This window comes from Oncorhynchus masou, chromosome 27, assembly GCF_036934945.1.
Source record: "Oncorhynchus masou masou isolate Uvic2021 chromosome 27, UVic_Omas_1.1, whole genome shotgun sequence".
NCBI lineage: Eukaryota > Metazoa > Chordata > Actinopteri > Salmoniformes > Salmonidae > Oncorhynchus > Oncorhynchus masou.
In genome coordinates, this window is record NC_088238.1 from 4549511 (window position 1) to 4565014 (window position 15504).

Below are 15504 nucleotides of genomic sequence, written 5' to 3' on the forward strand. Positions count from 1 at the left end.
GAGGCGATTGTTACTGAGGTGATTGTTACTGAGATGATTGTTTCTGAGGTGATTGTTACCGAGGTGATTGTTACCGAGGTGATTGTTACCGAGGTGATTGTTACCGAGGTGATTGTTACCGAGGTGATTGTGACCGAGGTGATTGTGATTGAGGTGTTTGTTACTGAGGTGATTGTTTCTGAGGTGATTGTTTCTGAGGTGATTGTTACTGAGGTGATTGTTTCTGAGGTGATTGTTTCTGAGGTGATTGTTTCTGAGGTGATTGTTTCTGAGGTGATTGTTTCTGAGGTGATTGTTACTCACAGAGCTGATCTTGAACTCCCTGATTGTCCATTCAGCCAGGACAGACTCAGACAGCATTTGAACCACCAGGTCTCCATAGTACAGAGGCTCCCGGTCAGCCGGCCAGTAGTGGTCACACTTCACCTGGACGGGGACAACAATGGCCACGGTTAGACCATTAGATCTCTTGATTTGTTGTCTGACTGACTGACTGATTGACTGACTGACTGATTGATTAAGGGATTGAGTTATTTATTGAATAGTTCATTCATTTATTCATTTGTTTGTTTGTTCGTTTGTCCATCCATCTATCCCCATCCATTCATCCCTCTATCCACCCAAAATGTCCCACACAAAGTAAAGTCCAATTATATCAGACTTATGTCTCATCAAATCAAATCGTATTTGTCACATGCGCCGAATACAACAGGTTTAGACCTGACCGTGAAATACTTACTGGCAAGGCCTTAACCAACAATGCAGTTTTAAGAAAATATTTTCTAAACAAACTAAAGTAAAATAAAAACACAATAAAATATCAATAATAACAGTATACAGCGGGTACCGGTACCGAGTCAATGTGCGGGGGTACCGGTTAGACGCGGTAATTTGTATATGTATTGTAGGGGTAAAGTGACTATGCCAAGGTAATAAACATTGAGTAGCAGCAATGTAAAAACAAAGGGGGGGGGGATCAATGCAAATAGTCTGATTGGCCATTTGATTAATTGTTCAGCAGTCTTACAGCTTGGGGATAGAAGCTGTTAAGGAACCTTTTGGACCCAGACTTGGAGCTCCGGTACCGCTTGCTGTGCAGTAGCAGAGAGAACAGTCTATGACTTGGGGACTGGAGTCTTTGACAATTTTTTGGGGGTTTCTTCTGACACCGCCTGGTATAGAGGTCATGGATGGCAGGAAGCTTGGCCCCAGTGATGTACTGAGCCATACTCACTACCCTCTGTAGCGCCTTACGGTCGGATGCCGAGCAGTTGCCATACCAGGCGGTGATGCAACCGGTGAGGATACTCTCGATGGTGCAGCTGTATAACTTTTTGAGGGTCTGGGAACCCATGCCAAATATTTTCAGTCTCCTGAGGGGGACGAGGCGTTGTCCTGCCCTCTTCACGACTTTCTTGGTGTGTTTGGACCATGATAGTTTGTTGGTGATGTGGACACCAAGGAACTGAAACTCTCGACCTGCTCCACTTCAGCCCCGTCGATGTGAATGAGGACGTGTTCGGTTAATCCAGTCAAGCCTAATGTCAAGTGCTCAATGATTTAGATTACTGACCATTATCAGGGTTCTTTAGGAACTATTTATTTATCTGAGTCACTATGGAAACACATCTGTCACGCCACCCTCCCTCCCTCCCTCCCCCGAATCTCCGACTCACCCGTCCCTTCTCGACACACTGCGTCACCATGACGACGTTGTATACGTTGTGCTCCCACACCATCCTCCAGAAGTCATCCTTGGTTCCGGGGAGAGGGCCTTGGGTGGCGATGTACTCACGACGGAAGTTGTTCCCCTGAAACAGACCGATGGGGATCAGTCAGTCAATCAATCGTTCAATCATGGGGCAGGAAGAGTGGTTTAGATTCAGAGCCTATGACAAAAAACATATTTTGGGATGGTCTTGTAAGTTGAAACCTTATAACACTGGAGTAAGTGTTGCAAATGCAGATTTATGCTGAAATATGAATCTACAGCCACATCTCATACTCTAATGAGACAAAGACAGTCTGAAATATGAACCTACAGCCACTTCTCACACTCTAATGAGACAAAGACAGTCTGACATATGAACCTACAGCCACATCTCACACTCTATTGAGACAAAGACAGTCTGACATATGAACCTACAACCACATCTCACACTCTATTGAGACAAAGACAGTCTGAATCTACAGCCACATCTCACACTCTAATGAGACAAAGACAGTCTGAATCTACAGCCACATCTCACACTCTAATGAGACAAAGACAGTCTGAATCTACAGCCACATCTCACACTCTAATGAGACAAAGACAGTCTGAATCTACAGCCACATCTCACACTCTAATGAGACAAAGACAGTCTGAATCTACAGCCACATCTCACACTCTAATGAGACAAAGACAGTCTGAACCTACAGCCACATCTCACACTCTAATGAGACAAAGACAGTCTGAACCTACAGCCACTTCTAAGTACCCGAAGGGAAAAGGCAAGGCCCCACATAGAGAATACAGTTCAATCCTGGCATTTAAAGGTCATTTGTAACATTCCAGCTGACCTGCTCTAATGACCACTGAGGGTGTGGGTCTAACAGGGGGTCCTTAGACACCCTGGTGTCTCTGTCTGATCAAGCTGGAGAGAACACACAGGGACTAACTCATTAGTGTGGAGAGAGAGAGAGAAAGAGCGAGAGAGAGAGAGAAAGAGAGAGAGAGAGAGAGAGAGAGAGAGAGAGAGAGAGATGGAGCGACGGAGATAGAGAGACACAGAGAGACAGAGAGACAGAAACAGAGAGAGAAAGAGAGAGACAGAGAGAGAGAGAGTGTGTGAGAGACAGAGAGAGAGTGTGTGAGAGACAGAGAGAGAGCGAGACAGAGAGAGAGAGCGACAGAGCGACAGAGAGACAGAGAGAGAGAGAGACGGAGAGAGAGCAAGACAGAGGGAGAGCGAGACAGAGAGAGAGAGAGTGACAGAGTGACAGAGAGACACAGAGACACAGAGAGACAGAAACAGCGAGTGAGTGAGTGAGTGAGTGAGTGTGTGTGTGTGTGTGTGTGTGTGTGTGTGTGTGTGTGTGTGTGTGTGTGTGTGTGTGTGTGTGTGTGTGTGTGTGAGTGTGAGTGTGTGTGAGTGTGTGTGTGTGTGATGATAACCTCTACAGTACCCCATACTGGGCAGCCCCCCTGAAGCTCATACTGAGACCAATTACTGGATGATTGACACCAGTCACATAACTACTGTACCATCCTACCGAATCTGTGCCCAACAAACCAGCCCCCTGTGACACACAGTAGTCCTATATTTTTGTAAGAAATCAGGTGTGATGTGTCCTTGAAGGTAAAGACATGATCTGGAACTTTGGTGACTGCTAAGTATTTTTGAAAGCTCCCTCTGCAGAATCTACTCTGAGCAGAGTTACTGTTTAACCTCTAGTAGCCGTGACACCTAGTTTAAAAGACACTATTTACTGGAAGCTGTGCACTGCCAATTTCAGAAAGAGACAGAGACAGAGAGAAAGAAAGAGAGAGAGAGACAGAGACAGAGCAAGAGACAGAGAGAAGCAGAAACAGAGAAAAAGACAGAAAGACAGAGACAGAGCGCCAGAGAGTTAGAGAGAGAGACAGAGAGAGAGAGACAGAGAGAGAGACAGAGAGAGAGACAGAGAGAGAGAGACAGATAGACAGAGAGAAAGAGAGAGAGACAGAGAGACAGAGAGAGAGACAGAAAGTGAGACAGAGAGAGAGACAGAGAGAAAGAGAGAGCGAAACAGAGAGACACAGAGAGAGAGACAGAAAGAGAGACAGAGAGAGAGAGAGAGAGAGACAGAGAGAGACAGAGACAGAGAGAGAGACAGAGAGAGAGACAGAGAGAGACAGAGATACAGAGAGATAGAGTGACAGAGAGTTAGAGAGACAGAGAGCGAGAGAGACAGAGAGAGACACACAGAGACAGACAGCGAGAGAGAGAGAGAGAGAGACACAGAGAGAGAGACACAGAGAGAGAGAGACACAGAGAGAGAGAGAGAGAGAGAGAGAGAGACAGCGAGAGAGAGAGACACACAGAGAGAGAGAGAGAGAGAGAGAGAGAGACACACAGAGAGAGACAGAGAGAGAGAGAGAGACACACACAGAGAGAGACAGAGAGAGACAGAGAGAGAGAGAGAGAGAGAGAGAGAGAGAGAGAGAGAGAGAGAGAGAGAGAGAGAGAGAGAGAGAGAGTGACGTGATACTCAATTGTCAGTGACAACTTTCAGCTAGTGAGCGCTACTTTCAGAACTCACTGGTATATAACTGGCATTGATGAAGTCAGAACAGGGGTCATCCTCCAGGTAGGAGAGCTTCACTCTGGTGGAATCATCTAGAACAGAAGAGAGATGTCGTTAGTGTGACTGACTGGGTTCTCCCTCTGAGCTGAGCTAATGCCTCTAGGCATTGACTGAAGTCTTCAAGTCTTCAAGTCTTCAAGTTTCAGACGAACAAACTCATCACCTCAGTTACATTAAAAAGCTCTGTTAAGAAAATACTGTAAAGGTCTTGGAATCTGCACAGAAGGGTTGAAGACGTTGTTGTTGCTGTACTGTGAAGCAAAATGATATTAAAGTAACGATGCTGCTTCACTTTGTATTGAGCAGTGCCACAGATTGACAGGCCGTACTTCACTGACACCTTATACCAAGTAACGCCTGCTTTAAATGAATTCACAACTGTAAACGTACATAGTTTGCTGTTTGTGAACGGCAAGCTTTTTCTCCACTCCTCAATTAGACACCTCCAATTGTATTACCACCTGAACAAACACTTCTGAGTCCAGACCCATTAGTCCAGACCAATTTAATTAATGTGCTTGAACAACGACAAAGCAGAAACTTAACTTTGAAAAGTAAAATGCACCCTATTCCCAAACAGAGCCCTGTAGAAACTGGTCTAAAGAAGTCCACTATTCCCAAACAGAGCACTGTAGAAACTGGTCTAAAGAAGTCCACTATTCCCAAACAGAGCCCTGTAGAAACTGGTCTAAAGAAGTCCACTATTCCCAAACAGAGCCCTGTAGAAACTGGTCTAAAGAAGTCCACTATTCCCAAACAGAGCCCTGTAGAAACTGGTCTAAAGAAGTCCACTATTCCCAAACAGAGCACTGTAGAAACTGGTCTAAAGAAGTCCACTATTCCCAAACAGAGCACTGTAGAAACTGGTCTAAAGAAGTCCACTATTCCCAAACAGAGCACTGTAGAATCTGGTCTAAAGAAGTCCACTATTCCCAAACAGAGCCCTGTAGAAACTGGTCTAAAGAAGTCCACTATTCCCAAACAGAGCCCTGTAGAAACTGGTCTAAAGAAGTCCACTATTCCCAAACAGAGCCCTGTAGAAACTGGTCTAAAGAAGTCCACTATTCCCAAACCGAGCACTGTAGAAACTGGTCTAAAGAAGTCCACTATTCCCAAACAGAGCACTGTAGAATCTGGTCTAAAGAAGTCCACTATTCCCAAACAGAGCCCTGTAGAAACTGGTCTAAAGAAGTCCACTATTCCCAAACAGAGCCCTGTAGAAACTGGTCTAAAGTAATCCACTATTCCCAAACAGAGCCCTGTAGAAACTGGTCTAAAGTAGTCCACTATTCCCAAACAGAGCCCTGTAGAAACTGGTCTAAAGTAATCCACTATTCCCAAACAGAGCCCTGTAGAAACTGGTCTAAATAAGTCCACTATTCCCAAACAGAGCCCTGTAGAAACTGGTCTAAAGAAGTCCACTATTCCCAAACAGAGCCCTGTAGAAACTGGTCTAAAGAAGTCCACTATTCCCAAACAGAGCCCTGTAGAAACTTGGTCTAAAGTAGTGCACTATATAGGGAATAGGGCTCTGGTCTAAAGTAGCGCACTATATAGGGAATAGGGCCCTGGTCTAAAGTAATGCACTATATAGGGAATAGAGCTCTGATCTAAAGTAGTGCACTATATAGGTAATAGGGCCCTGGTCTAAAGTAGTGCACTAGATAGGGAATAGGGCTCTGGTCTAAAGTAGTGCACTAGATAGGGAATAGGGCCCTGGTCTCTCTCTCATTAATCCTTAGATCCACTCTGTGGGCTACTCACAGGGCAGGATGTTGTTGTAACGGTTCTTGCCCCTGTTCTCTGGTAGACGGGCTGCATCCAGGGGCTGGTTACGACCCACATCCTTCAGATCCTGAGGGGGAATAGAAATAATGAATGATTTCGTGAAACAGCTCCATGGGGGCCTTAAACATAAAGCATGGGAGTTTATAAAGAATTGGTTTATAAACTAATACTTCAAAGTTTAAAAACGACTTTATAAATATGTTTTTTTTGTAGATAAGGGGGATCTCTTATCAGATAATCATTTATGAAGTTTTTTTTTTTTTTACCTCAAACTCTTCTGACAGAAGATAGTTGGAGTCTGCCTGTAGCTTAGTGAGGTGGGATTCAAAGTGGGCTGCTTTGACGGGGCTGAGGGGAGACAGACACATCTTAGAGAAAGGATTTACGAGAATGTAAATGATTCATGAGACTTTAAATTGTAAATGTAAAAAAAAAACAGTTTATGGTTCAGGATTTATGGTGATTTATTTAGGGCAGATAATAGGACTTGTGATACTACTTGGTCATCCTATTTAACTCAGGATTTCTAGAGACACAAGATAACATGGAGGGTGTAATAGACGCACCTTGAGATGCGTCGTTTGCTGAAATAAAGAGAAGTAGAGTGTAAGATTAGATGGCTGTGTTCCTGTTAAACACATTTCATTTTATCTTGTTCCACACTCCATTTTGTTTGGGTGACTAAGAGATTCAGAGTGCCCTCTCTCCTCACACACTAATCTTGTTACTTCCTCACAGACCTACGCCGCTCTGCTGAAATGACCTTTAAATTACATTTCCTCGTTTAATTGAATTGAACCTTTATTGAACCAGGTTGTCCCATTGAGGGCTGAAGACCTATTTCACAAGAGAGACCTGAACATGTAATTACATTGTTTACGACAACCCTGAAGGTTCATTCATTTCCCAGACTGTCTGTTGGTGGTGGACCTATGTTTAGATACTGAGTGTTTGGTGCACAGACATTGTGTTGAGGTAGACAGGAGTTCACTGTGTTGTCCATCCCCTCTCAGCAGTGACTGACAACCCAGGGATCAATGATGGTAGTCCCTCCCTTGTGTCAATGCCTGCTGACTGGTGAGTGAAAACCCAGGGATCAATTATGATAGTCCCTCCCCTGTGTCAAGGCCTGCTGGCTGGTGAGTGACAACCCAGGGATCAATGATGGTAGTCCCTCCCTTGTGTCAATGCCTGCTGACTGGTGAGTGAAAACCCAGGGATCAATTATGATAGTCCCTCCCCTGTGTCAAGGCCTGCTGGCTGGTGAGTGACAACCCAGGGATCAATGATGGTAGTCCCTCCCTTGTGTCAATGCCTGCTGACTGGTGAGTGAAAACCCAGGGATCAATGATGGTAGTCCCTCCCTTGTGTCAAGGCCTGCTGGCTGGTGAGTGAAAACCCAGGGTTCAATGATGGTTGTTCACCAACAGAACAGAGTGGTTTAAACCCCTTCCTGTTATCGATCTGCAACAACCTAGTGGATGATTGCATCCATTATTTCAGCACAAACCCACACGCATGCACACATGAGCGCATGTACACACACATCTATTTTTAGAGACAGGGAGAATGACATCTCCCTCTGTCCCTTCACTCATACTGATTAAGGTTCCCTGCGAGTCAGTGTGACGATGGACAGAAAAATATTGGATGGCATCAGAGAGGAGAGACAGAGGAGGGAATGGGAGAGCAGAGGAGAGAGAGAAGGATGGAGAGATGGAGAGATGGAAGGATGGAGAGAGGGAAGGATGGAGAGATGGAAGGATGGAGAGATGGAAGGATGGAGAGAGGGAAGGATGGAGAGATGGAGAGAGGGAAGGATGGAGAGAGGGAAGGATGGAGAGAGGGAAGGATGGAGAGATGGAGAGAGGGAAGGATGGAGAGATGGAAGGATGGAGAGAGGGAAGGATGGAGAGATGGAAAGAGGGAAGGATGGAGAGATGGAAGGATGGAGGGATGGAGAGAGGGAAGGATGGAGGGATGAGAGAGGGAAGGATGGAGAGATGGAAGGATGGAGAGACGGAAGTATGGAGAGAGGGAAGGATGGAGAGATGGAAGGATGGAGAGATGGAAGGATGGAGAGAGGGAAGGATGGAGAGATGGAGAGAGGGAAGGATGGAGAGAGGGAAGGATGGAGAGATGGAAAGAGGGAAGGATGGAGAGATGGAAGGATGGAGGGATGGAGAGAGGGAAGGATGGAGGGATGAGAGAGGGAAGGATGGAGAGATGGAAGGATGGAGAGAGGAAAGGATGGAGAGATGGAAGGATAGAGAGAGGGAAGGATGGAGAGATGGAAGGATGGAGAGAGGGAAGGATGGAGAGATGGAAAGAGGGAAGGATGGAGAGATGGAAGGATGGAGGGATGGAGAGAGGGAAGGATGGAGAGAAGGAAGGATGGAGAGAGGGAAGGATGGAGAGATGGAAGGATGGATTGATGGAAGGATGGAGAAATGGAGAGAGGGAAGGATGGAGAGATGGCAGGATGGCGAGAGGGAAGATTGGAGAGAGGGAAAGAGGGAAGGATGGAGAGATGGAAGGATGGAGGGATGGAGAGAGGGAAGGATGGAGAGAGGGAAAGGGGGAAGGATGGAGAGATGGAGAGAGGGAAGGATGGAGAGATGGAAAGATAGAGAGAGGGAAGGATGGAGAGACGGAACATGGAGAGAGGGAACATGGAGAGATGGAAAGAGGGAAGGATGGAGAGATGGAAGGATGGAGAGAGGGAACATGGAGAGAGGGAACATGGAGAGATGGAAATAGGGAAGGATGGAGAGATGGAAGGATGGAGGGATGGAGCGAGGGAAGGATGGACAGATGGAAGGGTGGAGATGGCCTCATTCTGTCATTGCATGTCAAATCAATGAACTGCTAGTCCTTCTCTCTGCTCTGATCCCCATGTCAATCACTGGTTTTAAGTCATGTATATTTCAGCAGTGCTCTTTGTGATCTCTTTTCTCTGCCAGTCACTCGTTGGAAGGACTAGGAGGGAGGCAGTGATTTCAGTATTTGCTTGTCACTCCTTCAGTCTCAAGTAATGTCTTTCCTATAATCTTCACTACAATGCAATTACACATGAAGACAAGTTTGTCTCTAGGTGCTTCTAAACTCAAGGAGCGTACAGTTGTATTGAACAAGTCTATGATTCAGACGTTGAAATCAGACATTGAAATCAGACGTTGAAATCAGACATTGAAATCAGACGTTGAAATCAGACGTTGAAATCGGACATTAAAATCAGACGTTGAAATCGGACATTAAAATCAGACGTTGAAATCAGACGTTGAAATCAGACGTTGAAATCAGACGTTGAAATCAGACGTTGAAATCAGACGTTGAAATCAGACATTGAAATCAGACGTTGAAATCAGACGTTGAAATCGGACATTAAAATCAGACGTTGAAATCAGACGTTGAAATCGGACATTAAAATCAGACGTTGGAATTAGATATTATAAACATCTTTATAAAAGTGTCCTCAGCAGGGATATAAAGAGACACTGAATCTGCAGCCTGATCTCCTCTGGCAGACCATTCCAAATTCTAGGGGCCCTAATTGCAAATTGTTTTCAACCTGGACTTTAGAATGGTCAACAGTGTCCTGCTAGAGGATCTCAGGCTGTGTCCTGGCTCATAGGGAGATGACTGGTCAACAGTGCCCTGATAGAGGATCTCAGGCTGTGTCCTGGCTCATAGGGAGATGACTGGTCAACAGTGTCCTGCTAGAGGATCTCAGGCTGTGTCCTGGCTCATAGGGAGATGACTGGTCAACAGTGTCCTGCTAGAGGATCTCAGGCCGTGTCCTGGCTCATAGGGAGATGACTGGTCAACAGTGTCCTGCTAGAGGATCTCAGGCTGTGTCCTGGCTCATAGGGAGATGACTGGTCAACAGTGTCCTGCTAGAGGATCTCAGGCTGTGTCCTGGCTCATAGGGAGATGACTGGTCAACAGTGTCCTGCTAGAGGATCCCAGGCCGTGTCCTGGCTCATAGGGAGATGACTGGTCAACAGTGCCCTGCTAGAGGATCTCAGGCTGTGTCCTGGCTCATAGGGAGATGACTGGTCAACAGTGCCCTGATAGAGGATCTCTGGCTGTGTCCTGGCTCATAGGGAGATGACTGGTCAACAGTGCCCTGCTAGAGGATCTCAGGCTGTGTCCTGGCTCATAGGGAGATGACTGGTCAACAGTGCCCTGCTAGAGGATCTCTGGCTGTGTCCTGGCTCATAGGGAGATGACTGGTCAACAGTGCCCTGATAGAGGATCTCAGGCTGTGTCCTGGCTCATAGGGAGATGACTGGTCAACAGTGCCCTGCTAGAGGATCTCAGGCTGTGTCCTGGCTCATAGGGAGATGACTGGTCAACAGTGCCCTGCTAGAGGATCTCAGGCTGTGTCCTGGCTCATAGGGAGATGACTGGTCAACAGTGTCCTGCTAGAGGATCTCAGGCTGTGTCCTGGCTCATAGGGAGATGACTGGTCAACAGTGCCCTGATAGAGGTTCTCAGGCTGTGTCCTGGCTCATAGGGAGATGACTGGTCAACAGTGCCCTGATAGAGGATCTCTGGCTGTGTCCTGGCTCATAGGGAGATGACTGGTCAACAGTGCCCTGATAGAGGATCTCAGGCTGTGTCCTGGCTCATAGGGAGATGACTGGTCAACAGTGTCCTGATAGAGGTTCTCAGGCTGTGTCCTGGCTCATAGGGAGATGACTGGTCAACAGTGTCCTGCTAGAGGATCTCAGGCTGTGTCCTGGCTCATAGGGAGATGACTGGTCAACAGTGTCCTGCTAGAGGATCTCAGGCTGTGTCCTGGCTCATAGGGAGATGAATGGTCAGTGATATAGGCTGGTGATAAACCAAACCTAGCCTTTAAAACGTGATTAATATAAGGTTACTATCTATTCTAAAAGTGACTGGTAGATAGTTTAGAGAAACTAGATGAGGTGTGATATGGTTCCATTTCCTGGTGCCTGTTAAAAGCCGAGCTGCAGCGGTTTGAACTAACTGGAGTGATTTCGGACTGGCACATGTACACAGAGAGTTACAGTAATCTAGGCATGAGGCAATACAAGCATGTAGAAGTTTCTCCAAATCAGTGGCTGAGATAAAAGACTTGACATTAGCTAGCTTGGTCACTGGATAAGGGTAGCTACACTAGCTTGGTCATTGGATAAGGGTAGCTATGCTAGCTTGGTCACTGGTGAAAATTAGCGACACTAGCTTGGTCACTGGTGAAGGGTAGCTACGCTAGCTTGGTCATTGGTGTCAGGATTTGGCCAGGGTTGTTCCGGGTTTTGGTCACTAGATGCCCCCATTGTGCTTTTTGACCTTATGTTTTTTCCCTTGTTCCCCATTATTATTTGCACCTGTGCCTCGTTTTCCCTGATTGTATTTAAACCCTTAGTTTCCCTCAGTTCTGTGCTCTGTGTTTGTATGTTAGCACCCAGCCCTAGTGTTCTGTGTATTCTTGTCGATTCCGGTGGATGCTCTTGTGGAATTCTATTTTTGTTTTTGAGGATCTCTTAAGGCTTTTTTGTGCTATTCCTACCATCTTTTGGATTTACTATTTTTGTATTGAAGGACTTCTCCTTTTTACTTTATTAAATACACCGTCTTAAGTACTGCTGTGTCTGCCTCATCTTCTGGGTTCTGCTGACTATTCGTGGCTCAGTTGGTTAAGTGACTGTTTCTCACTCCGGAGACCCAGGTTCGAAACCGGGTCCTGACAGAAACACAGAGCCAAAAATGAACCCAGAGGCAGCCAGTTCCCAGGACCTTTTTGCCATGCTGTCCCACCACCAGGAGACTGTCCAACGCCACGAAGCCGCCCTGGTTCAGCAAGAGGCCTTAATGGCTAGACATTGTCATCTTCTGTCGGAGATGCTGACTTCCATTAAGCAAATATCTGATCGTCTTACCCCGGCAACAGTTCCCGTCCCAGTACCTCAGATTCACGTACCCATGGCAGTTAACCCCCTGGCTGAACCTCGTCTTCCACCTCCCCAACGGTTCTCAGGTGATTCAAGTGCTTGTAAAGGGTTTCTCACCCAATGTTCTCTCTCCTTTGAGCTACAACCCTCGTCGTTTCCCACCGACCGGTCTAAGATCGCTTATATCATCACCCTGCTGTCGGAAAAAGCCCTGGCCTGGGCTACTGCTGTGTGGGATGCCCATAGTTCCTGCTGTGCCAGCTACTCTGCCTTTGCTGAGGAATTCAAACGAGTGTTTCAAGGCCCAAGCAGTGGTTCTGACTCAGCCAAACAGCTCCTGACTCTCCACCAAGGTTGGCGCAGCGTGACGGACTATGCCATCCAGTTCCGCACGGTGGCAGCAGCAAGTGGCTGGAACAACGAGGCGCTCACGGTGTGCTTTCTGAAAGGCCTTTCCGACACTATCCAAGATGAACTGGCCACTCGGGAACCACCGGACAATCTCGAGTCCCCGATCAAGTTGGCCTCACGCATTGACCAGCGTCTGAGAGAGAGAACTCAACCGTAGACCTCTAGCCCCTATCAGTCCCAGCTCCGAGTCCCCACCTTTATCCTCGCTGGCTCCATCGGAACCCATGCAGATTGGACGCATCTCCCAGGCTGAGAGAGACCGCCGGATGAGGGAGCGACGCTGTCTATATTGCGGCAAACCGGGCCATTTCCGTTCCACGTGTCCCGGGCTCCAGGGAAACGCTCTGTCCCGTACAGACCGGGGGAACTGTAACGGGAAACATAACCTCCTCCCATCCGTCCAACTCCCGTCTGCTCATTCCAGTCACCCTCTCCTGGGACAACCACAAGCTTCACCTTCAAGCCTTGGTAGACTCTGGAGCCGCAGGTAACTTCATGGATGGTGTCTGGGCGAAGGAGAATGGCGTTCCCTCTGAACCTCTAAGTGAACCCATGAGGGTCACTACATTGGATGGAAGCCCTTTGGGATCTGGACTTGTCACTCATGTCACTACCTCCTTGCGACTTTCAGTTTCACAACACCAGGAATTGATGAACTTTCATTTGATCTCCTGTTCCGAGTTCCCTCTCGTCCTTGGATACCCCTGGCTTCACAGCCATAACCCTCACATCGACTGGTCTGTGGGCACTATCAAGCAGTGGGGTCCTACGTGCCAAGCTACTTGTATTTTCCAGAATTCCCCGAGTTCTACTCCCGAGTCTTTAGAATCCATCGACCTGACCCGAGTTCCCGAGTGTTACCATGACCTCAAACTGGTGTTTAGCAAACAGAGGGCCACCATGCTACCACCCCATAGACCTTACGATTGCCCCATCGACCTGTTTCCGGGCACTTGCCCCCCCAGGGGTCGGATCTTTTCCCTATCTCCACCCGAACGAGCTGCTATGGATACCTACATCAAGGACGCTCTGGAAGCAGGCCTCATGCGTCCATCCACCTCCCCGGCGGGAGCAGGGTTTTTCTTTGTGGCCAAGAAAGACGGTGGATTACGTCCTTGCATCGACTACCGGGGACTCAATGCCATAACCGTCCGTAACCGTTACCCGCTACCCCTTATGGCCACAGCCTTCGAGCTGCTCCAGGAAGCAGTTGTTTTCACTAAGCTTGACCTGCGGAACGCATACCATCTTGTGTGGATCAGACCTGGTGACGAGTGGAAGACCGCTTTCAACACGCCTACTGGTCACTATGAATACTTGGTGATGCCCTTCGGCCTGACCAACGCCCCAGCGGTGTTCCAAGCGCTCATAAACGATGTGCTTAGGGATATGCTTAACATATTTGTGTTCGTTTACTTGGATGACATCCTCATCTTTTCGAGCTCCCTTCAAGAACACACTAAGCATGTCAGACAAGTACTCAAACGCCTCCTGGACAGCCATCTGTACGTTAAGCCGGAAAAATGTGAATTCCATTCATCCCGAGTACAATTCCTGGGATTTGTAGTGGAACCCGGTCGAGTCCAAATGGACCCCAGGAAGGTAGGGGCGGTAGCGGATTGGCCCACCCCCAAATCCGTTAAGGAAGTTCAGCGTTTCCTGGGCTTCACAAACTTTTACCGCAAGTTCATCAAGAACTTCAGCTTGGTGGCAGCCCCTCTCTCAGCTTTAACCAAGGGTGGCAATGCAAGGTTTTTGTGGGGAAGAGAAGCTGAGACGGCCTTCCAAGGACTCAAGCAGCGCGTTCTCTCTGCTCCCATCCTGATACTACCGACTACGGATGAACCATTTGTGGTGGAGGTAGACGCATCAGAGGTTGGTGTTGGAGCTGTCCTGTCTCAGAGGGGTGAAGACAATAAGCTTCATCCGTGCGCTTTCTTCTCACACCGGCTTACCCCGACTGAGAGGAACTACGATGTGGGGGATCGTGAACTCCTAGCGGTTAAGATGGCATTGAAGGAATGGAGACACTGGCTCGAGGGGGCTTCTCACCCGTTTCAAGTGCTTACGGACCACAAAAATCTGGAGTATATCCAGCAGGCGAAGCGGTTGAACTCTAGACAAGCTAGATGGTCTCTTTTCTTCAATCGATTCCAGTTTATCGAAGAATCTCAAACCGGATGCCCTGTCCCGAGTCTACGCTCCTGCCATTCGAGATGACACGGACATGCCTGTCCTTCCTGCTGCTAAGATTGTGGCTCTGATCTCGTGGCAAGTTGAGGATACCGTGAGACGTGCTCAAGCTAGCGAACCGGACCCGAAAGGAGGTCCTGCCAATCGGTTGTTTGTCCCCAAGGCAGTGAGGACTCAGGTCCTTCTGTGGGGGCACTCCTCCCGCCTCACCTGTCATCCGGGCGTAGGTCGCACCTTGGAGTTTATCCAGCGTAAGTTCTGGTGGCCTACCATAAGAGAAGACGTTGCCACTTTCGTCAATGCCTGTCCCGTGTGCTGCCAGGGCAAATCTTCTCACCTCCGCCCTCAAGGACTCCTTCACCCTTTACCTGTTCCCCACAGACCCTGGTCCCATATCTCATTGGACTTTATTACTGGACTTCCTCCATCCCATGGCAATACTACTATCCTAGTCATAATCGACAGGTTTTCAAAGGCGGCCAGGTTCGTCCCTCTGACTAAGTTACCTTCTGCCAAGGAAACGGCTGAGTTGGTAATTAATCATGTGTTCCGAGTCTTCGGCATTCCTCAAGATATGGTTTCTGACAGAGGTCCCCAGTTCGCCTCAAGGTTTTGGAAGGCCTTCTGCCAACTCATGGGGGCTTCTGCCAGTCTATCTTCAGGGTACCATCCGGAGTCCAACGGCCAAACAGAGAGGATGAATCAAGAGCTGGAAACCACCCTCCGATGTATGACTCGTGACAACCCGTCCACATGGTCATCCTTTATTGTTTGGGCCGAATACGCGCACAACACCTTGCGCTCCTCCTCCACTGGTATGTCCCCGCACGAGTGTCAGTTTGGCTATGCTCCTCCATTGTTC

The 15504-nt window shown here is 47.9% G+C and overlaps 1 protein-coding gene across 1 annotated transcript in view; it reads right to left on the reverse strand.

Annotated features, from left to right (window-relative positions):
* LOC135515575 (receptor-type tyrosine-protein phosphatase beta-like) overlaps positions 1-15504 on the reverse strand; it is a 141899-nt gene that overhangs the window by 20253 nt on the left and 106142 nt on the right. The window contains 6 exon segments of the mRNA XM_064939196.1: positions 304-426; positions 1677-1811; positions 4282-4358; positions 6091-6181; positions 6381-6462; positions 6681-6698. Coding sequence (XP_064795268.1) covers positions 304-426; positions 1677-1811; positions 4282-4358; positions 6091-6181; positions 6381-6462; positions 6681-6698 — 526 coding nt within the window.